Genomic DNA, 24,344 nt, shown 5'->3' with positions numbered 1-24,344 from the left:
GAAATCCACACAGAAAGGCACACCACCTGAGGCATGGAATTCCAGACAAGGGAAGAATGCCAAGAGCAAAGTGTTGTTGTTGTTGTCGGTGATGTAAAAATCCTATCTATAAAATAATCCACAGCGCAAGTACACTTGATTCCCATTAGCCTAGGGACTGGACCCTAACTAGAAACACACTTGCCAATATAACTGAGCTATAGATCAGGACTCTGTCTTGTGTGCAGTAGGCTTCCATATTCGTAACAATGTCATCTTAGGTAAATTCCGGTCTGTTTTTCGATCACAAAAGTTTTGACTTGAAAGTTAATTTCAGCATATTTTGATTTTCAAATGCAATAAAATAATTGCCTAACGATTACTAATGCGATTACAACCTTCGAATCACACGGAGTCATCAGCGACACAAAACCTGCTCTTTAAGATCTTGCAGTGTCCAAACATGCAATTATACCTCTTGCCATGTCAAACAAGCGTGCAGATATGTAAACCTTCTGCCGTGTAGATGAAGAAAATATGAACATGGATGGTGGTGCAGAAACAAACCTTGCAGATTAACGGTCAGCTATGAGTATAGAGCGTGCAAGCCCTGCACGAAGGCTCATGCAGTATGGATTTCACCATGTCTCTTGCCAAACCGCTAGAAGGTGAGAGGTGAAAGAGGGACGACCTTGGCGTGTGCTGTGTTGGCGCTTCGTGCGCGCAACCGATCGGCCAGCAGGAGTAAAGCCGTACACTAGGTCAGTGGTCACTGTGTGCTCAGTTCAAAAGCTCACGAGAGCGTCGCTGCCCGTCACCCACTGTGCCCAGCACTCCACAGTTTCAAAGCTCCGCACGCTGCTGGAGCTGGATCTCCGGTCACCTCCAAATCACATCTACTTGTCCTTCTTTCTCCTGATCGCTCATCGCTTCACCTTTTTATGGCAAACTCGCAAGGTCAATCTCACAGCAAGGCGACACCCTGTCTGAGTCCAAAGATTGACCACAGCTTAACCGTTGGTTGAGAGCGTCATTTTCATAATAAAACTTTCACCCACTTCATTCACACCATGTAATATCCCTGTTGACGAAAGCATTCAGCCACGACACCGGTCATCTTCAAAGCTCTGTTGACCATCCGTCTTGATGTCACTGCCCATGACGCATACCGATGTCTGTGCACGAATCCTTTGTCCCACTTTACATCTCATTTAATTCATTCACTGAAACTCGAGTTGCCTTTTGTCCCCAAATTATCAGAATCATATCACCAAACTTAACATTTCCAATCATATAGTATTTATATCGGATGTACTAATCCGTAACAACATTCAAGCAAGCAAGAACCTGCCCTTATAGCATAAAATTCTTCCATATTTACATGAGACAATTCTGGTTTGGCTCAATAATGTAAATGTATCTATTTTTTTTTTCAAATCCAAAATATAAAGCTTCGTTGGAAAAAAGTGCCCATGATTGCATTTTCCAGAATTTGACTTTTAGGGTGGGGCCAAAAAAAAAAAAAAGATACTGCTGCTCTCGCATCTTCTTGCCATGTAGTGAATCACAACTACCAACTTTGGTGAATTTCTGCACAAACATTTATGGGGAGATAACGTGACAGACAGACAAACAGAAATAATGTGAAAACAACCTCCGTCCAACTTCGGTGACAGAGGTAAAGGTAGAGAGAGCAAGAAATAAAAACTAATGGAGGAACAGAAATGGATGACATCAAAAAATTAATATTGTCCGCTCCAATGGCAATCAAAGTGTTGTAAATTTTTCACAAACTTGACAGCAAAAGGAAAATAAAAATGAAATCAGTAATGTGGGGTAACCTTACATCCAGACTTGGCGTACCAAGACAATTGCTTGCATAATACAAAAGGAAACCACAAGATAGCAACGTACCTGTCCCAAACACTAAGCGGGTCATCTCCATCGTAAAAGCGCAAATCCAGTTCAAATTGCCTGAAAAACAAGACAAACTCGTGTCCATACAGTGTTTGGAAACCAAAAACGTACTTGCAGTTAACACCAAAACACTGCACACTGCTTGCACAACTTTTGGAGTCGACTCCTCAAAACTTCGACAGAAATGTGAATTTTGATGAAGCCCCTGTAGTGAGTACATAAGCTGGACATATGTGGAGCCAGGTTCTCCCGGAGGTTGGGCTTCCACTGTCTCACCAGAATTCCATTGCCATGAGAGCTCAACAAAGAGCGAGTGTCCTTCGTAGTATTGCTCCATATTTGGATCCACCTGGCCGAGCCAGAGTGTACAAAGCCCATGTCCGGAGCCCAACGGAGAATGCTCCTCTTGCATTGGTTGCAAGCATCATGCATCTTACGAAGCTGGATGATGTGAAATGTTATGCTGTACGTATCAAGGCCCCTCCATAGGAATTTAATGTAAACCCCCTACCATGGAGAACTATAGCAGGTCTGGGTCTGATGTACAGATTACACAAAGAGGAAGCTTCAGCACTTCTGGAGACCATGTTACCTCTATCATGGACTCCAATGAGGTTACCTCCATCGTGGACTACCTCCATACCTCCCCCCCCCCACCACCACAAAATCCCCTGGCTCAAGGAAATTCTCTGTTTGTATCGTACTGAAAATTACAGGGGGGGGGGGGAAGAAATAAAACAGCTGGGCCAATCTCCAACAAAAAAAGAAGAGATTTGCAAACATGCAAGGGGTACCCTGAGTCAGGTCATGGGTAACCACCCTCCCCACTAGGCAGTGCACTGGAAAAGAAACCATGCAAGGCTATGGCACATGTGTATTGCAAACGTTGAAATCTTGTACATACTTTTGTTTGTGTGTCTGTTTGTTATGACGTGACACCTCCCCCCCATTTCTGCACAGTTATGGCAAGTCCAATGCTCCCCTCCGCCCCCCCCCCCAGCTGTGGCGAGTCAACTAATGCCACCCATCCCCCTCCTCCTCACCCCCCCCCCATGCGTTGCAGTGAACCAGGCGACCCTTCCCAATAGTTATGGCAAGCCTAATGCACCCCCCCCCCCAATGAAGGTGAGCCCCACACCATCCCCAAGCGATGGTGAGCCATATCCATCCATTGGGATCATACTCTACAATACACAGAGAGATTGTGCTGCCAAAGTAGTCTCCTGGGACTATTGGGCACAATCCTGGACGGGTCGCCACTCCGACAAAGGATACTCGAATGGCTCAATCATCCCTGCAAGCTGGTACTCACTTTGCCGACCTTAGAAGGATGAAAGGCCGAGTCAACCCCACCTGGTATCAATTCAACAGCCAAGCAAGATTTCAACTGAGGACCCCACAATCCCAAGCCCACCACCCTAATCATTAAGCCAACACCAGGCATGTGAGCCCTCTGACCCCTCATAGGTGGAGAGAAAGATTGAATGAATGAATGTATGAATGTATGGAGGGAGCTTTTTAGATGAATGTCTGAGTGCCCAAAATGTTTAAAGTTGATTGTTTTGATGGATATGTGAATGGTTTTCATATATTTGATGCCAGTAGAAGGTGAATAGCAAAATCCTTCTGATGGTGTTCTAACTGGGGGAAAATATTGTTGTTTTGTACATTCAATGATGACTTCACTGTGTGTACATTTTCAAAAATATATTCAAAGAAACTGTTGAAAACGGGTTACTGATCAAAACCAATTTTTTAAGGTAGTTCAACCCAAGTTATTCAATGTTTTGATACCCAGGAAGTTGGTTTATAGGGTGGGTTCATGGTGAACCGTTAGGCCGTGGACTAACCTGAACGATTAAAACGAGTAAGAAACATCCACAATCATCCTCGACCATGTTATCGAATGTCGGCCAAGGCACTCACTATTATTTTTAGTTCCGCCCTTACTCCATCACCTTGATTCACTTTAAATTTGTTTTCTCCGCCACTGCTTCAGCAATGAACACAAAACTTTTAACATCGGAGCGCCTTACCCATGGAGAATATATTTTAAACAAAATTACATGCTGATCGGATGAAAAATGCGACCGGCGTTCCAAAAAGTCTGTTTTCCGCAGGCATGGGTTGCAGAGTGTTTCATCCACCAGGAATAAATGGCCTCGACCTTCCTTTGCTTGGCCTTGGCTGAAAGAATGAAATTAAAATACAGTCATGCGCCGCTTAACGACGTTCCGGGCAACGACGGATCGCATATACGACGGGTCTGCCAGCTCTGAAAAATTCCTATCGCTGAGTGATGAAGCCTCGTATAAAAATAGCACATACAATTATGTACACTACAGAACATAATACCTCATAATGATAATAAACAACGACAGTGTGACCCCGTTATAATGCGATCGTTGGTCCATAAAATGTCATCGCTAAAAAAAACAAGGTCGTGCTAAATCGGGATTCAAGGAAATCGGCTTTCAAACTGAACCAATGTTTGCACGTTTACCTTCGAGCAAGTAAATTACCTTTGAATTGAAGAATTCCACGAATAAATCGTTGTTGTTCGTCAATTAAAACACAAATTTATTTTTAGTGAAGCTTTTTATGTTGTTAAAACAATCGCACTGTTCCGAAAGTATATCACAATTGACAGGTGCTCGTTTCTTCATTTGTAAATCATAACATCAATGCAATGATTACGTATTTATAAAATCCAAACGCTATTTATTCACCTTTCTATAATCAATGTGAGAGGAGGTTGTAAGCTGCTGCAAACAATACCGATGGCCGTCATGAACTGCACAAAGGTAAATCTAACGTGTCTTCCATCCCTCTTTGATGTGTGTTACAATTGCCGACAGTATTCAGTACAGTTACATGCTGTACAGGTTTGTATCCGAGGAGCAATCGGCTATACCATATAGCCTTGGTGTCTATGTTTGTGTAAGTACGATGTTCGAAACCGAAAATGAAAAAAAAAATGATGTTCGCACAAAGACGACGTCGCTTAACGACGAGTTTCTCAGAACGTAACCCCATCGTTAAGTGGCGCATGACTGTAAATCCCTCCCTCCTGAGACTTCTGTAAAATATTCAGAGACTAGATTTATTTATTTTCAGTTGGATACGCGATTTGTGTTTCAAATATAAACTGTTGCAAAAAAATATTATTTCTGCTCTGAAGGTGTCACAGGCTAAGTGCATGCAAGTGGTTACCACCCCTATTTTAGAGCATACCCTGACTTGAGTGGCATTTTTTAAAGTCACAAAGACTACTACTGGTCATGAAATTTGGTTCATTGCACAGAGAGTGTTCCATAGGACATTAAAATATATAGGTTCATGGGTCTATGATGTATATTACTGAATATATATGCCCAGTATTGGCCTTTTTTCCTGTTTCACCTTATAATATGACATATATTAGACCATGCAAAAATACAACATATAAAACATTCCATATGAAATTTCTCATCTAATCAAAAGGTTGTCACCCACCGTCTGAGAAAATCAGCATTTGTGTCGGTCAGTGGTGGATTCGCATGATATATGCACATTCTGGCATATTTTTATTTTTTTCTTGTTTTATTGCCCTTTTAAGGCCTGGGACTATGAAATCCCCTAACAAAATGACTAGTTTATCAATAACTCATATTTACGCGTCTTAAGTTATTCAAATTAAAACCAATAATTAATCAATGTAAAAAAAAAATTGATGATCCGGGTGGATACTTAATTCCAGCGGCTTGACCGAACTTTCCAACCCAAATGTCCGACTGCACGTCACGTTTTAAAAAAAAAAATGCTCTTATTCTTCTGTGCATCAGATTATTTTCACTAAAATTTATTTACAAATGGGGCACAGTGATGTAGATATAATAGTATAAAAAAAAATTGAAAACATGCATGGCTTTGGTTTAGAGTAATTTTGCATTTTTGTCCGACTGCACGTCAAACTTTTTTGAATTTGATTAAAAAATTAATTTTATTAAAAAAAAAAAATGTAAATTATTTTTCCAGGTATTTAAAAAATATTTTATTAATTCAGAAGGCAGTTAAAACAGTTTTGGAGAATTTAGAGAGCTTTTTGTTACTCCCATAATTGATTGAATTGAAAATTTACGTCCAAGAATTTGTTCGATAAATCTTCTCTCTTTTTGTGCTTTTCAGCATCTGACAGTCACTGAATAGAGCAGTAATAAAAAAAAAAATAGGGATGTATCATTTCTTAATAATCCCAGTAATTGGTATTTTGATTATTAGATTAGTTGCTGGAATAAGTTACATACTCTGACCTTCATTTATTTTGCCAAAAAAGAAAAATTAGGTAATTTCATTGAAAACTCGCAAAACCATCAGAATAGGTACCCCTTAGTCCGGGAGCCAACCTGTGTACGAGGCTGTTTTAGGGTTGGACCTTACAGCCTCTGCTATAAAATTTTACACCCCCAGGATGTTTAGATATATGTTTGCAGTTCATGAAAACCAATGTTGGCAATTCATAAGCTCTTGCGAAAAATTTTGGCGGACGTTTTTGTTTGAGGAAGATTTGAAAAATTTGATAAAACAGCAATTGTCAATAAAATTTCTAAAAAAATTAAAAAAGCACATTCATGAAAAATAAATGTGAACTAAATGTAAGAATTCAATCAGTGCATTGTAAAATGACAAAAAAATTGCCTTTGTGGAAGTAAACCTCGTAAAAGTACATAATTTTGTGAAAAATGCCTTAAAAATAACGTTTTTTGAAGATGGCCTTTAGAACTTTTCTTATCATAGGCAGATGCTGCATTAGAATACTAATTTCTCTTAATGTGAGATGAACATGGTATCCTTGGCTAATTAAAACAGCAAATTTGAGTGAGTTCTATCAATTTTTAAAGAGAAAATTAACATTTTTGTCAACCAAAGTTACCCCTACCCCCAAAATCCTCTTACTCTATTGAACACAGTTCGGTTAAGGTTTGCTGGATCCAGGTTGGGTACTTCACAGTTCACTCTTCCAAAGGAAAATTCAATGGTGTTTGGAGTGACATGGCCCTGGAGCAGACATACAACAATGAAGGGAAGACATCTCTGTTCAAAGGCATATCTCAGGCACCAGCTGCTCGAGATAAATATGTGAAGACAGCACCATTTCTCACAGCTGTATCAGAGAACATAAAGTCTATGGCTAATCTAGGCCAACAGGAATCTACTCATCATGGATAAACACAGAAGCAGGCAACAGAAGAACATATGCATGTTGAGGAGATCAAGAAAGTGATATGCCAGCAGATGATAAACCCATTCCAGTGTAACAACCAAGTGGATCTGCTCAATAGAGCAACTGGTGAGAAGGATGCTTCAAAAGACTTGGTCCATGCTCAAGCTAAGGGCATGGAAGCCATTATGAAAGCAGAAGAGGTGGTCTCTATTAAGATTGAACCACTGAAGCTGGTAACTTTCTCCTCACAGAAGAAATCAAAACCATCAAGGAAACAGTTTAATCAGGATCTATCAAGATGAGACTGCAACGACACGTGTGCTGTGTTTCTATCGAGATGCCGACCCAGTCACAAGACAGATTGCATTTTCCCATGAGTGGACAGACTATCCATCATCCCTGTTTGAGGTTGATCCACGCTTAGCACAGGGGTTTGTAATGCGCAAAGGCAACAAGTCTGATTTCGTGGCAGTGCTAATTGCTGAAGCTGAGCAGGATGTTGTTTTACAGCTGCCATCATTACCACAGAGTGACCTATACACAGTTTATCTGGTAGACACAATGGCATTTGGAAATAAATACCAAAAAATGGGTGCAAAAACATTTGGTGAACTTCCCCATGCTGTATCTTCGCAAGCTCCTGCAGTTGAAACCTGAAATGTGCAACTGTGTCAACATCATTGGTGATCAGTTTGATTTTGATGATAGCCATACTTTGAAGGGTGATGAGCAGCAGAGGAGAAACCAGACAGACCAGGCAAGACAATTCTCACCATCCAAGAGTCTAGAAATTCCGGACTGGAATTTACTCATGAAGAATCCAAGAAATAAAGGAAATCTTCAGAACTTCATTGGCACTTCCCTTTGTGAGAGTCCTGAAGCTATTCCGGATGGAGTGACCATCATTCTTGGTGGTATGATGGAAAACAAAGGTCACACTCTTTCCATCACATCAGCATCAAGTTCAGTTCTGGACTTACCTTGTGAAGAACATGAAGAGGCAGACACAAGGATTATTGCTCATCTTGCATATTGTGTGGAATATCTTGATCACCATCGAGCTGTTGTGCATGCAACAGATACAGACATAATTATGCTGTGTATATATCACTTCTGCTGCTTGAACACATTGCAAGAACTCTGGATACAATGGCAGAATCAATACCTACCTATTCATGAGCTGGTAGAAGTGTTGAGCAAGAAGTACCAGAAAATCCTCTTGATGTCGCAGCTACACTTCTGTGCACATATGTGTTGTGTGGATGTGACACAGTGAGCTACCCATTCAGAAGGGGAAAAGAAGAGGTCAGGTCAGGTATGGGAGCATGTGCCAGAACAGCGCGTCGCTGCGTCCACTTTCCGCCGGTACTCCAGGGGCCTCCATCTGGCCATCCCCCAGGCAGATGCCAGGCCCATCCCCATCTCCTTGAGATGATGGTCAACCTGCTGCAACCATGAGGCACGTGGTCGGCCCACTGGCCTCCTCCACTCATGAGACTCCCTCGCTGAGAGAATCTGGTGAGCAGGATCAGCGTCAGGAAAACGAGCCACATGTCCATACAGCCGCAGCTGACGCTCACGGACTATGCAGGTAACAAATCCCATCCGAGTCTCTCTCAGCAACCGCTCGTTGGACACAAAATCCGACCAGCGATAGCCAAGGATTCTTCGAAGAGACCTGGTACCAAAGGAATTAAGTCTCCGTCTCAGATCCTTGGTCAAAGTCCAAGTCTCGCACCCATAGAGCAAGACTGGAAGTACCAAGGACCTGAAGACTCGGACTTTCGTCCTCCCGCACAGGTACCGGCAGCGCCACACCCCATGATCCAGTGAATCCATGACTCCCCAGGCCCGACCCAGATGTCTATTGACCTCCGGCTCACAACCTGCGGAGACATGAATATCACTGCCAAGGTAAGTGAATCTATCCACGACCTCAACATCCTCACCACAAACACACAGACAGGACAGCAGCATCCAAGATGTCACCGAAAGCCTGGATCTTAGTTTTGACCCAAGAAATCCGTAATCCCAACGGCTCCGACTCCTCATTCAGCACCTCGAGGGCCCCCAAGAGGATGTCTAAAGTCTCCGCAAAGATGACTGCATCATCTGCAAAATCAAGGTCCGAGATCTTGACATTGCCAAACGATGCACCGCAACTTGATCTCTCCGACATCCTCCCTAAAATCCAGTCCATACAAGCGCTGAAAAGTGTGGGGGCAAGTACACATCCCTGACGAACTCCAGTAACAACTGGAAATAAGTCAGAGATGGTACCACCACACTTCACAGCACTCTCAGTACCAGAGTAGAGTTCAGACATCAGATCGATCATTTTCGGTGGCACCCCACGAAGACCAAGAATCCTCCAGAGGACATCCCGATTCACTGAATCGAACGCTTTACAGAGATCAACATAGGCTGCAAGCAGCCCCTGCCGAAACTCTCGTCTGCGTTCGGTGAGGACACGAAGTGCAAGGATACGGTCAATCGTTGACCTCTTTGGTGTAAAGCCTGACTGCTCTGGAGGCTGGTGCTCAAGCAGATGGTGGCGAACCCTATCGAGAATTATCTGAGCAAAGACCTTGCCCGGCACTGAGAGCAGCGTCACCCCTCGGTGGTTGTTGCAGTCTTGGCGATCACCCTTCCCTTTCCAGAGAGGGACAACAAGGCCCCTCTTCCAGTCAGTTGGGATGATGCCTGTGTTCCTGTGAAAAGAAGAGCGGCACAGGTTTCTCTGGGACTGATAGGAAACCTTCCCCACCTTGTTGATATTGGAAGAGATAGTGAAATGGCAGCAACAGAATGTGTCATTGATGAGGCCAGAGTATACTGGACTGCTCTGCATGGCAAAAAAGGGTTCAGCTGTTTGGATACCCTCAGGCAGCATATGTTTGTCTCTTCAAAATTAGACCTTAGGTCACTGCCAGCAACAGAAGATGCGTTTTACTTCCTTGTTTTAAGAGCATTGTATCAATTGCTTCTGTATAGACGTGCACATCTCAGTGACCGAGCACTTCCCCCAGCCACAACATTTGGCAGAACCCTTATCAATGGAAAACTGGTCCCAATTCTCATGTCTAAGCCAGCCAAGCCAAACATAGACAAAACGGTGTCATGCATGTGCAAATTATCCAAATGTCTGAAACGATGTTCATGCAAAAAGGCTGCTGTGCCTTGCTGAGTGACATGCATATGCCTTGGTCAGAGAGGTTCATGTGGTGGAGTTGTTTCAGAGAGTGACTCTTCCTCTGAAGAGGATGTTTAATGTCACAATATTGTGTTAATATAATCCATTTCTAATTTTATCTTCCTTAAAACCATGGCATGTAAAAGTATGTTCTTGTTCCTGACCCCATTGATAGTCAAGCATTTCTGAGTTACATAAATCTTTTGTTGTTTGACATATAACCTTGTCAATTGTAGGTAGGTTAAATCTACACCAATTGTGATATAGGAAATGAACTCCTCTTTAATATGAGGGGTCATTTGTGTATATAGGTTTAGCGGTTATGATTTTAGGACAATATGAATTACCCCTACCCCCATCCTACATCTTCGCTTTTGCCAACATTTTGTTATCAGAGGGGGCTCGCAAAAGTGTTGACTGTGTTGTTGCGCAAGAATTTCACCATTGCCAACATTGGTTTTCATATACTCAAAGGGTGTCTCTTTATGAAAATCAACACAAAAATTTTATAGCAGACCGGGCAATTTTTTTTTAATTTTGATCGGTTGGCTCCCGGACTGCCTTCTTCAAAGTATATTTCGGTATGTGTGTGTGTGTATATATATATATATATATATATATATATATATATATATATATATATATAATTAAGCTATATGGTTTTTTTGGTCTGAACTCAGACTTACACTTTCAGGAAAATGTAGTGAGAAGGCAATGGAACAAACTTCATTTTTTGACATTTTTGAAACAGTGGTAACCACTTGCATGCGCTTAGCGCACAACACGCAAGAAAAAATTCCCAGGAATCGTTTTGCACCTTATGTGCAATGGCTGCATATGTATGTACCTGGTGTGGACACAATGGTGAGCCAACACCCTCCCGCCCCCCAAAGTTACAGTGAGGCAGACAACCCTTAGCAAGACTTACGGAGAGCCTTACGCACCCCAATGTGAAGACAACCTGACGCAGTCCACCACAAGCTATGGCGAGTCCAATAACCCCCCCCCCTCCTCTCCCACATAATTTTGGTGAACCGACAACTCATCCCTGAGAGCTTTGGCACGCTGACACTGAAGTCCATGTACATACAGAATTGCAGCATGACGTTTCCGGACAATTCTGGTCATGTGCACCATTTTATTTCCATCCACTGTGAATCGGTTGGTTCCATTCTTACAAAATGACAGGGATGCTCTGACTTTGGTTGCACTAATCGGTCGGAAAACGGTTTCAGAATGCACAGATGCCCCACATTGCAGAAAGATACATATATATATATATATATATATATATATATATATATATATATATATATATATATATATATATATATATATATATATATATCGTGACGTCCACGGGACTTGAACAGTCCCACCAACGTAGAATGAGCCGAAACGATGGAGGCGGTTTATTTTTTATAACCCAAAGATGGCAGTTTTAATCGCTCTACCGCAAACGGGACGAGGAAGGTGGCACGAGTCGCTTTTCACTGAGTTAATAATGTTTATTTCTCTAACCAGAAATAATAAGACTCTGCAAGAGGAGGGATCCGGGACGATTCGACGGGATGGTGGTGTGGGTACGGGCGTGGGGAAAACACAAACAATTCCAATGGATATAAAAATCTCAAACCCTCTAAGGCGCCAGGTACACACACACACACACACACACACACACACACACACACACACACACACACACACACACACACACACACACACACACACACACACACACACACACACACACACACACACACACAGTCCTGGTGGTCAGGCTGGCCCGTGGTGTAGACGCAACAGTTCCTGGATTGGCGTCGGACGAGCTGGTGTTGCGCTCGTCAGGGGCAGGAGACACCGTGGTGCTGTCGACCTCGTGGTGTCGGCCCAAGTCCGCTCACAGCCGCCAGGGAGCCAGTTCTGGCGCCAAGTTGCGAGCAGGAGAGGGAGGCAGGTCCGCCCGCCATTCGACCCCGTACTCCGAGCCAGCAGAACCCCAGAGCCAACCGAGGTGAGGCACGAGGCACAGCAAGGCCACGAGACACGATGAATCCAGGAACGAACCAGCGCAACAATAGAGCACGCTCCGACCCCAACAGCCTCCACCAAAACCGTTTTTCTTTATCGATCTTCTTCTTCCACCCCTTTTCCCCGAACAGAACCTTTTTATCCTCGAGTCCTCGTCACTTCCAATTGAGCGGTTTTATTGGCCCTCCGCCGTCGCCTTCCGCCAATCGTGATCACGGGGCGAAGCCATCCACAGCACTGTCCTGTGACGTCACGGCAAGCCTCCAGGGAATACTAAAAGGGTTTACGCAGACACACTTACCCTAACCCATCTCCCTATCTAATTACGTGACAATTATCATTTCCCCCTTGAAGAAATGGACATTTACGAGACAACTTATCACCACTGAATTGCTACTTATTACATCGAGATCCTGGTACACTCGAACAGCATGGCATACCTAATTAAACATCCTAATTACCCTTTGAATGCATACCCCCCTCAGACGTAACACTGCCCCCTCCTCTGGTACTGAAGCTCCTGCAAGGTATATCACAGGCGCTACCGTACCAGCCTTAACACTTACCGACTCACACCTAATTAACCTAACGAAATAAAGTAGGAGGGGCAATGGGCAGCGAGCCGCAGCTAACTTACCTGCCCTGCTTAATGTACTACCCCCTTATGGCCTTATCCTCGCCTAAACAATCATTCATTTTTTTTATTTTATCACATGAGAGCACTGAGCGAAGTTGCACTCCATCCTCTAGATCATCGCTCTTGTCCAACACTCTTCCAGTGATCTGGGGGGGGGAAACAACAGGTTCCACAAAAACACAACACTTATACTTTACATTCCTACTCTAAGCCTTAACGACACAATTCACGGGATATTTACACTTGACCGCGTCCCCCAGTGGATGCCAATAGACCCAGCGTTACCTGGGGGGCCAATTTTCAAATTTGCTTGCCCCAAAAATATGCGGACATCATGCCCTTGCTGCACATGTCAAGTTGTGCGGGATCGAGTGGGACTCACACATGTTCACAACACTCACACCATGGTCATCATCACATTTCTAGGTCATGGTCCCCATTTTAATGATGCAGGCTGAATCCCGTCATGGCCGTGGGGTGGGTTACCACAAGATGATGGGGGCATCTCAGGTGCAACCATGCCCACAGGTAAGCTTTAGTCCCACCCGGACATTTCTCCGCCCCGCTCCCTTTGATTCCCACCCCCCTGGTAGCCATCAGTTCTAACCCCGTACAACACACTGGAAGGGGTCTCACTGGCTCCTCTGGCCTTCCTGGGTTGCCAAGGTCCTACCCGCCTTGGTTGCCCAACCAGACCCTCTCCCAGTTGCCTCCAGACACTGTCACCGTTAGCCACCAGGGGTGAATCTCCTTGAAGGGGGTCGCAATTCCCGCTCACCGTGAGCTTCAGCAATCCCTGAGGACAAGCACATCATCCCCACCCACAAAACCCACATGACTCCCCCCACCCCATCGGCCTTACATGTGACACCTGCATTTCGAACACTTCACCGACCATGACCTTCACTGTTACCACACCATGTCCAATAAAAAAAAAATCAATGTGTGCACCATACATTTCACTTCTTAACTTGAAACAACTCACACAGCACTTCTCCTCACCTGACCCACGCACCAGCCATTGGACAGCCACTTGTGCCCGCTTTGTTACCAATTACCCACTGTCCCGATTGTCACTCTAATACCCAGCAGAACTTACAAACCCATGGCAATTTTCCCACAATTTACTATTTTCACCAAAGGAGGCACTTCGCCACAATCTCACCAGCCAAGCATGACCCTATATGCTCAGCCCGATCTAGTCTCCCCGACCCCCGACAGTGATTTCCGGACTCGACCTATGTAAGAGCACCTTGGATAGACCTGGCGGTTCAGCAGGAGGATTCATCCTCTGAAGCATTTGGGTAATGACAATTTCTCCCAGCCCCCCTCCCTGATCCCGAATCTCCGCCTGTCGGATCGTCACCGATGGCCTCTCAGGCACCCGACCCGGCCGACTCCATGAGGCCAGCCTGGCCGCGCACTCGGCCGCTCGGTGCACGGTGGGTGGATCCTGTAGTTCCACTAGCGCTCGGACCTCAGGGTCAGGAAGAGCAGCTAAAAATTTCTCGAGTTCCAGTCTGTCCCATGCCTCCACTGTAAGGTCCCGATACGCGATCCTGACTGATTGGTAAATGTCCTGTGCCAGCTCCTGCACTGTCTCACCCGGCTTTAATCTGCGGTGCTGGAGCTGGGCCCGCACCAGATCACAGTTTGCCGCGAACCCAAACTGACGGCTCAACGCCTTGCAAATGTGGGAGCTGGTCAACATCCCTCCGCGATCACGTTTAACACATCTGCGGCTGGTCCCCGCAACGTTGCCACCAAATTCCCTGTACGTTCCCGCTCATTCCACCCGTTTAATCGGGAAATGCACTCAAATTGCGTCAGAAAAGCTTCAACGCTCCCTGACCCGTCAAAATTTACCAGGGGGATCACTTTCCCGGTGGCCCGCTTCCCAGTTTCTCCCTTGTCCGAATCCAGCCCAGGGATCAAACACCCTTGTGGCTGCGTATCCAATTTCGGAGCCCACTGTGGCCAAAGATGTTTTGTGGTGAGGGTCTCATGGGTCAATTTTTCCTCCTGTTCCAAACGTTGAATGGACCGATTCACCTCTTCCCGCAGGATCTTCTGGGCCCGCACAACATCCTCCAAGGCTCCGTCGCGAGTTTGTAGCTGCTCCTCAACCAACCCGGACACTCTACTTACAAAAGACGGCTCTACCAGGCCTTTATCCAAGACTTCATCTTGGCTCAATTTTATCTTGTTCGTCCAAACGAGCCTCCAATCCTTTTCCCTCCTCCGCCAAATTCATCCCTTGCTTCCTCAGCTCTCCCCACTCTTCTACTTGCAGCTGCATACGAGCATCCACGCAGGCACGATGACGTTCCAGGCTTTCATCCACTTTATCAACCCGAATGTTCGTTGCATCAATTTTATCTACCAATTTTTTCGTATATTTTCCCCCTCCAATGTAATTTCTACCTTTGTTTCCTCCCATCTATCCTCGAATTTACTTTGTATTTCCCCCAATTGAACATCCACACACTCCTGCATCTCAGTTTTCATTTTCTCCATCTTTTCCCCCAATTCATCCCTCATTAAATCAATCCGTGCACCCAACTGTTCCCCCATTACCACCAATTGATCTGTCATTTCTGCCCTCTGTGTCACGAATTGATTTGCTATTTCTGCTGTCATGTCCCCTATTAAACGTTCCAACATTGTCTGGATCGACATCGCGCCGGTTTCCGGCGCTGCCGGCCCCGTTACGGGCGATGAAGCACGGTCCACGCTCGGAATGGGGGAGATTCCGATCCGACCCCCGTCTCTCTCTTCTTCCCCCGACTCGCTGCCAGACACGTGGCCTTCCTCCTCAAACATCTGCACATCCGCCATGGTGCAGAAGTCCTGTTTGCCGCCAATTAAATTTTATTTGAAAAATCCCGCCAAAATTTTCCCGCGCTCACGCGCTTTTCTGTAGTGATTTCATATTCCAATTCGTGGCGAGATTTTAATCTTAGTATATTCTCCCGATACCAAATATAATTTAGAGGGGTTCGAACATCCCACTCCTGACACCAATGTGATGTCCACGGGACTTGAACAGTCCCGCCAACGTAGAATGAGCCGAAACTATGGAGGCGGTTTATTTATTTATAACCCAAAGATGGCGGTTTTAATCGCTCGACCGCAAACGGGACGAGGAAGGTGGCACGAGTCGCTTTTCACTGAGTTAATAATGTTTCTTTCTCTAACCAGAAATAATAAGACTTGGCAAGAGGAGGGATCCGGGGCGATTCGACGGGATGGTGGTGTGGGTTCGGGCGTGGGGAAAACACAAACAATTCCAATGGATATACAAATCTCAAACCCTCTAAGGCGCCAGGTACAGGTACACACACACACACACACACACACACACACACACACACACACACACACACACACACACACACACACACACACACACACACACACACACACACACACACACAAGCTGGTCCTGATGGTCAGGCTGGCCTGTGGTGTAGACGCAACAGTCCCTGGATTCGCGTCGGACGAGCTGGCGTTGCACTCGTCAGGGGCAGGAGACACTGTGGTGCTGTCGACCTCCTGGTGTCGGCCCAAGTCCGGTCACAGCCGCCAGGGAGCCAGTTCTGGCGCCAAGTTGCGAGCAGGAGAGGGAGGCAGGTCCGCCCGCCGTTCGACCCCGTACTCCGAGCCAGCAGAACCCCAGAGCCAACCAAGGTGAGGCACGAGGCACAGCAAGGCCACGAGACACGATGAATCCAGGAACGAACCAGCGCAACAATAGAGCACGCTCCGACCCCAACAGCCTCCACCAAAACCGTTTTTCTTTATCGATCTTCTTCTTCTTCCACCCCTTTTCCCCGAACAGAACTTTTTTATCCTCGAGTCCTCGTCACTTCCAATCAAGCCGTTTTATTGGCCCACCGCCGTCGCCTTCTGCCAATCGTGATCACGGGGCGGAGCCATCCGCAGCACTGTCCTGTGACGTCACGGCAAGCCTCCAGGGAATACTAAAAGGGTTTACGCAGACACACTTACCCTAACCCGTGTCCCTATCTAATTACGTGACAATTATCATTTCCCCCTTGAAGAAATGGACATTTACTAGACAACTTATCACCACTGAATTGCTACTTATTACATCGAGATCCTGGTACACTCGAACAGCATGGCATACCTAATTAAACATCCTAATTACCCTTTGAATGCATACTCCCCCCCCCCCCCGAGACGTAACAATATATATATATATATATATATATATATATATATATATATATATATATATATATATATATATATATATATATATATATATATATAGAGTGATGAAAACGCTCTCCATATGGTACACGGTGTATAATATATATATATATATATATATATATATATATATATATATATATATATATATATATATATATATATATATATATATATATATATATGTATATATATACTTTTCTTTTTTTTTTTGAGTGGTGATCCGTGAGGAGAATCCACTCGTGCCATGAACCGCCACAACCCCGCGCCCCTTTACCCCCCTAATTGTGAAAGGAATATAGAACACAGGACGAACGTATGAAGAACAAACGACAAAGCACAGACAGACTCGTTCCGCCCATCAAATCTCAGCTAGGCCTCACCTCTGTTTTTGCAACAGGACACACATCTCGTTATTCTCTGGCGCTTGCAGGGCTAAATTGAGAGATTCTACGGGTCGTCCACCTCGCAAAAGTTTCACGTTTTCCTTATCACGCTCCCACGCTTCGTCCTCAGGCAGTTGTGAGCCAGCCATGGTCAAGGAGAGCAATTGAAGGAAAACCAATCGAGCAACGCCAACAGCACGAAAACTCGTTAGCGCAAAATCATTCAAAATTCGAGCGCGTCCCCCTATTGGTTGGAATTCTCGTGACGTAGTTTAAATTCCATCTGCTCGGTTTCCCATTCAATGAAAAAGGTCCAAAACACTTCGAGATGTAAAAGTGCATCAAAGCAATAATACACAGATGAGAGCTGAAGGAACCAGATTCTGAATCACAAGTTGTGATGGATGCAGCATCGAGACCTCAGTGCCGGGAAATTACAACAACCGGATATACTACGTTTTGACGTCACTTCCGAGTCGAGACGTCGTCATGCTATGACGTCATTTGATTGATCAGCATTGTTTTGAAGAACCAAATACACACGTCATGATGAAATGTTATAGCTGGCGACGTCGATAGTTAATCGTGTGGCGAACTTTGTGGACGACTCTCATTGGTGTAATGGTTTTTCGAGAGTTCCCCTTAAAAATGGTACGTCCCGCTCCTCTGCATTTACTGTGTTCATAAACGACAGAGTATGGACAAACAACCATAGGTTGGTAATCATAGCGTCGGAATTGATGGCTCTTTCCCGCGATGAAGTTCTTTGTAAATTAACTGATGAAATATCAACTCGTGCTGTACACCCACTCTCCCGACAGTCACGTGATATCCTCTCTGGTGTATATAGATTACAGTAGATCTAGGCTCGGGTCCATTGGTCCGTGGGCACGGCAATGTTGAGTTTCCCCCCTTTCGGTTTAGTGTCAAACAGCAGAGAAACATTACCTCCCAATGGTCGAGGTGGGAGGAGCCTGAACAGGCTCCTCCCACCTCGACCATTGGGAGGTGATGACGCATCAGTGGAGAACGTCCAATCAGAAGCAAAGCGATTGTTTGAAAGTGTTTGAAAGCAAAGATTGTTAACAACACGCTCACCTTCTCCCGATTCTGCTTCTTCTTCTTCCTCTTAACTTCCTCCTCGTCTTCTTCCTCGATTTTTTTTTTTTTTTTTTTTTACACTTCCATGACCTAATCTGTTGAACTCTCTCATATATTAATATTAACAAAAAATATATATATATATATATATATATATATATATATATATATATACACCCAACAACAACAACACGCTCACCTTCTCCCGATTCTGCTTCTTCTTCTTCTTCCTCTTAATTTTCTCCTCGTCTTCTTCCTCGATTTTTTTATATATATATATATTACACTTCCATGACCTAATCTGTTGAACTCTCTCATACATTATTTTTAACAACAAAAACGATCTTATAATGCTTCATCTTCCTCTCTCACACATGTGGTACTCTTTACTGTTTCACAATGCACTACTCTTCTGCTATTTTAACAGACTGCTCTCATTTCGACCTCTCCTTCATTCCTTGCCTAAAAAATCCAACTATTTACAGCGCTTCTTCTCTCCATGCTCTGAATTCGCCTTCATTGCATCCATCAAGAATTGTGTTAAATCGCATCTCTGACCTAAAACTTTTAAAAACCACAGTTTGCCATGGATGCTCGCTTTCCATCAAACATTCTTTTTTCCAAATTCAGTGCCAACTCATCCCCCTCACCCCTCACTCTCACTCTCAAAGCAACCATCCCACTCTTCTTCCTCCAAGCCTCCCTCTCACCTCTCTCAAAAATCCCCCTCACCTTTCTCCCACCTTTCATCCCCCTCACTCTTCCTTCTCAAAGTTGCCCCCCTCTCATCCACCAACCTGCCTCCCTCCACTGCCCTCTCACCTCCATCTCTTCACTCCACCTCCTCAAATCCTCAACTGCCTTCTTCCTTGTCTCTTGTCCCCCCTCTCCCCCCGCACCACAGAGCCTTTTCTCCTCATTCGGCCCCCTCCCCTCGCTGTTCTGCAATACCCCACACTCCTTCAGCAACCCTCCTTACCTGCCCCCCTCGTCCCTTGTCCTACCCTCCCCCTCCACCTCCTGCACCCAAAGCCTCCTCCCCTTCCTCTTCATTAAAAGTGTGGACCTCAAATATCCGGGGCCTTCGCTCAAACCTTTCAGATCTTTCCATACAGGTTGCCACTGACAAACCAGACATTATCTGCCTAACAGAAACTTTCCTCTCCCAAGACGTGTCTGACTCCCAAGTATCTCTCCCTGGCTACTCCCTCTTACGGTATGACAGACCTGAGCCTCGTCCTGGTGGAGGTGTTGCTCTCTTCATCAAAGACTCTATTCCTCACTCTCCATGCACTGCTCTCACTCCCCCACACCCCCAGGAATACCTCTGGCTTCAGCTTCCCCTCCACTCCCACCTCATGTTTATATGTGTACTGTACCGTCCACCGAACAGTGATGACTCCATCTCCACCTCACCATCCGAAAACATGGACCATCTTCTATCTTCTCATCCAAACTCTCTCTTCCTCATATGTGGCGACTTCAATTGTCATCACGCCAGTTGGCTAGGTGTGGGTACCTCTCTCACCTGCCATGGGACATCAGCAAAAGCTTTCTGTGACTCATTGGGACTGACTCAATCGGTCAACTTCCCGACCCGGATCTCAACCAATGGTACTCCATCTCTTCTGGATCTGATTTTGACAAATTTCCCTGACAATATCTGCTGCTCTTCCTTCGCTCCAATTGGTTCTTCTGACCACGTCCTTGTTAAAGTGGACATCTCTCTGGCTGTTATCAGAGAACCACCTCACCGCCGTCGAGTCTGGCATTTCACTCAAGCCGACTGGCAGGGTCTCCGAGCAGCCATCAAACTTACAGACTGGTCTCCTATCACTACTTTCTCAAACATCAACTCATCCTGGGAATTCTTTCAAAGAAACTTGCTCTCCCTCATGCACAGATTTATCCCCTCTCGTGTTCAGTTGTCTTACCCTTCCTCCCGCCCTTGGTTTACTGAAGCTTGTGGCGAGGCAGTTGTCCTGAAACAACTTGCCTTTGCCTCATGGAAAGCAAACCCAACTGAGGGCAATCTCAGTTCTTTCCACAAAGCTCGGAACAAGTGTGTATCTAGCCTTAGGAGAGCCAGAAAATAACATCTTTCTCATCTCAAGTCTGAACTCTCAGACCTCTCTCCCTCCTCAAAATCCTGGTGGCGTTTACTCAAATCTGTTTCTGGTGTATGTTCCCCCTCCATCCCCTCCCTTACCTCAAATGGCCGCACTGCTGATTCCACACGTGATAAAGCTGAATGTCTAAACTCGGTGTTTGCAGCTAAATCTTGTGTCCTAAACCCATCTCTATCTCTACCCACTTTACCCAGTCACACCCAACTGTCCCTGGACTCTGTATCCTTTTCTCCTGACAAGGTGGAGAGCTTGCTTTCAAACCTCGAGTCAGATTCTGCAACCGGTCCAGACGGCATCAGCCCACGTGTCCTCAAAGCCTGCTCTTCTGCTCTTGCTCACCCTCTCTCTGTTCTATTCACCCTCTCATTTGCCCAAGGTCATCTGCCATCTGCTTGGAAATCTGCTAACATCACTGCCCTGCATAAAAAAGGTGCAAAAACAGATCCCTATAACTACAGACCAATCAGCCTTCTCCCAATCATCAGCAAGGTTATGGAATCCATCATCGCCTCAGACATGAAATCCTTCCTCTTCTCCAATGGCTTGATTTCCAATCATCAATTTGGTTTCAGACCAGGTCACTCAACCCTGGATATGCTGCTTCTGCTCTCCCATCAATGCATGGAGGTCCTCAATGCCAGACAGGAAATCCGAGCCGTATCCCTGGACACATCACGTGCTTTTGACACAGTCTGGCACCCTGCCCTACTCACCAAACTCTCTTCCCATGGTATTCAAGGCCATCTCCACTCATGGCTCGCAGACTTCCTCTCCTGTCGCAGTCAACGTGTGGCCCTAAATGGAGTTCTTTCATCCCCTCTTCCTGTGCAGGCTGGAGTTCCTCAAGGTAGCGTTCTGGGCCCTGTTCTTTTTCTGGTTTTCATCAATGATCTCTCGGACTCTCTGGAAAATCCTCTATTTCTCTTTGCCGATGACTCCACCCTCTGCCGTACCATCTGTCATCCCTCAGACCGGCAAGCAGCAGCTTCTTCGCTCACTGCAGATCTGGATAAAATCACAAACTGGTCCAACACGTGGAACATGTCTTTCAATCCAGACAAATCTCACACTCTCACTATGTCTCTTCAAAAGGACCGTTTACAAAACCCCCCCATCCACTTTCTCAACAATCCTCTGGAAGAAGACTTTTCTTTCAAGCTTCTAGGTCTCACTATCTGCCATGACCTTTCCTGGGAAAGTCACATTTCCAACCTCGCCTCAAAAGCCAGTCGCCGACTGGGAATCCTCCGTCGTGCTAAGTCCTTCCTCGGCCCTCTTGAGCTCCTGACCACTTACAAAGCTTTTGTCCGTAGCCTGATGGAGTACTGCTCTCCCCTGTGGGCTGGTGCTCCTGCCTCCCACCTTTCTCGACTTCACGCTGTCGAAACCAGGGCATTTAAGATCATCGGCATCTCCCGCAATGAAGCTGAGTCTTTGGGCCTCTCACTCAATCACCGCAGGTTGGTCGGTGGTCTTTCTGTCTTCTACCGACTCCTCTCCAGCCTTGCCCCCTGCTCTCTCTGCGATTTGTCCCCACCACATTTCCACAGGGCGCTCAAGGTCCGCCAACAACCCCTTCTGGTAAAACTACCAAAATCACGAATCACTGCTCATCTTCACTCTTTCATTCCTCTTTTTTCCCGCCTTTGGAATAAACTTCCTCACTCTATTCTTTCCCATTCTTCCCTCCAGGCTTTCAAAACAGCTGTTCACCACCACCTCTTATCTTCCCCCATCCAAATCCTCGATCTTTTCTACCCCCGATAATCCACCCAAGCCCACTTCCTTCATTTCTCCTGCTTTCCTTCCTGAAAGTCCCTGAAATGTCCATCTTCTCTTCGCCATGTTCCCCGTCCCATCCCCATCCCTCTCCCTTCCACAGTTCACCTAATGTGTCTGTTCCCCACTGTTTTGTCCCTTCCACTCCTGCCCCTCTTGTCTCATGCCTCCTTGCTGTGAGTTGTGTGTTAGCTCTCATACGAGCCTCGACCAAGGTATATAAAAAAAAAAAAAAAAAAAAGTCATAATGTGTGTTTGTGGTTTGTTATTTTTTTACTTCCGGGTGGGGTTCCCCACAAAACGCCACAGAGTTTGTCCAAGGAGGAAAACCCCTTCGGGAGAGGGGATACAACTCGTATTAATATTGTTTTGTAACTACCCGGGAGGCGACGATGGTTCGCGGACATTATTGAACAATGCCACGATAGGTACAATTGAGTTAGTAGAAGCTTTTGAGGAAGCCCTACCATAAAAACCTATCTCTTCCGTCAAAATTGACCAAATCAAATCGGATTTTTTTTATATGTTGTACTTATGGACATTACGCACAGCTTCTATGAAATGAAATTGAGAGAAAAAAAATTAAAAATAATAAAAAGTTCAAGTGGGCGTGGCTCCGCCCACAAGGGGCGCGGGACGCCCCTCATACAAAAAGACACAACTAGACCATGATATCTAGCTTGTGTCCAAGTTTCATCAAGATCGCATCAAACATCATGGAGCTATGCTCCAGAGAGAGTCACAAACACAGACAGACAGACAGACAGACACAACGAAAATAGTGGTCACTGCTGGCGTCCGCGAACCAATAACATTCATTACCCTCACCGAAGGAGAGGGGATTGCGTTTGGGTTCGTTCGTTTGTCCATCTGTCTGTTTGTCCGCACAGAACTTTCGTGTTTTTCTCCAGAAAACGCTCGTCGGATTGAGACGAAAATGTCATCGTCGGTGCGATGACTCATGAAGAATGTTTTAATCATAATGACGTCATGTTGTGAACGTGGTGTGGCAGCCATGTTGTAAAAACGGGAAAACTTTGGACCTCTGTATCTCTGAAACCGTACGAAGGGGAAAAATTGAAACTCGGCACACGTTAAGTACTCTTCATGGGGAATAAGTGTGATTTGTTTATGACATCATAGGTGCCTTTGTTATGACGTCATAATTGCATATGTAGAACGCTACATCCGATCAGTATGAAAAATTTTTGAGTCATCTCATATATATATTTTGGCCTGTCTGTCTATCTGTCTGTCCTTTATGCAAGTGCAAACCGTTTGACCAAGAGCTACCAAGAAAACCGTTTGACCTCGAGCTACCAAGAGAGGAGTGCGCAGCGCACGGGATCTGCAACAACACTGTGTTTGACCGCAACACTGCAACATGAACAAGTGTTCGATTTGCCGCCATTCCAGATTTTGGTGCATTTTTCCCGAAAATCGGTCCCGTCGTTTTCTGCCACGTCAGGTCCCGTCATGTGCATAATGGTTGCTACAGGAAGTTAATATGGTAATGTTTTTTTGCAGTTTTTGAAAATCCCAACAACTTTACCATGCCACCAAAGAAACGGGCAAGTTTGGGCAGATCTACATCGGCAGCCAGAAAAAAAAAGAACAGAAGCCCGGAAGCATGAAAGATCACAAGAAAGACAATCACGCCTTGAAGCTGTCCGAGAAAGTGTACCAACTACCAGAGCAACGGAAACATTGCAAGAAAGACAATCTACTCAGAAAGAAAAAAAACAATTAATCA

At 45.3% G+C, this 24,344-nt stretch overlaps 1 protein-coding gene and 1 long non-coding RNA gene across 11 annotated transcripts in view; one reads left to right on the top strand and one right to left on the bottom strand.

Annotated features, from left to right (window-relative positions):
* LOC147022758 (uncharacterized) overlaps positions 1–17,836 on the bottom strand; it is a 102,379-nt gene extending 84,543 nt beyond the window's left edge. For all 10 annotated transcript variants that reach the window (XM_085887540.1, XM_085887542.1, XM_085887541.1 and 7 more), the window contains exons 1-2: positions 17,580–17,836; positions 1,894–1,953 (exon numbers count right to left, since the gene is read on the bottom strand). In XM_085887540.1, the coding sequence (XP_085743666.1) occupies positions 1,894–1,953; positions 17,580–17,731 (212 nt within the window). In that variant the 5' untranslated portion in view covers positions 17,732–17,836. The remainder of the gene's footprint in view (positions 1–1,893; positions 1,954–17,579) is intronic.
* Positions 17,837–18,109: 273 nt separating this feature from the next.
* On the top strand, positions 18,110–24,344 carry LOC147022757 (uncharacterized). Its single transcript, XR_015059700.1, has 3 exons — positions 18,110–18,233; positions 23,860–24,013; positions 24,119–24,344. It is a non-coding gene; the product is annotated as an uncharacterized LOC147022757 (long non-coding RNA).

Source organism: Eptatretus burgeri, chromosome 7, assembly GCF_056783735.1.
Source record: "Eptatretus burgeri isolate ZD-2024b chromosome 7, Ebu_testis_v1, whole genome shotgun sequence".
Taxonomy (NCBI): Eukaryota; Metazoa; Chordata; class Myxini; order Myxiniformes; family Myxinidae; genus Eptatretus; species Eptatretus burgeri.
The sequence above is the reverse complement of the archived record's forward strand: the minus strand, read 5'-3'. Positions and strand labels throughout refer to the sequence as shown.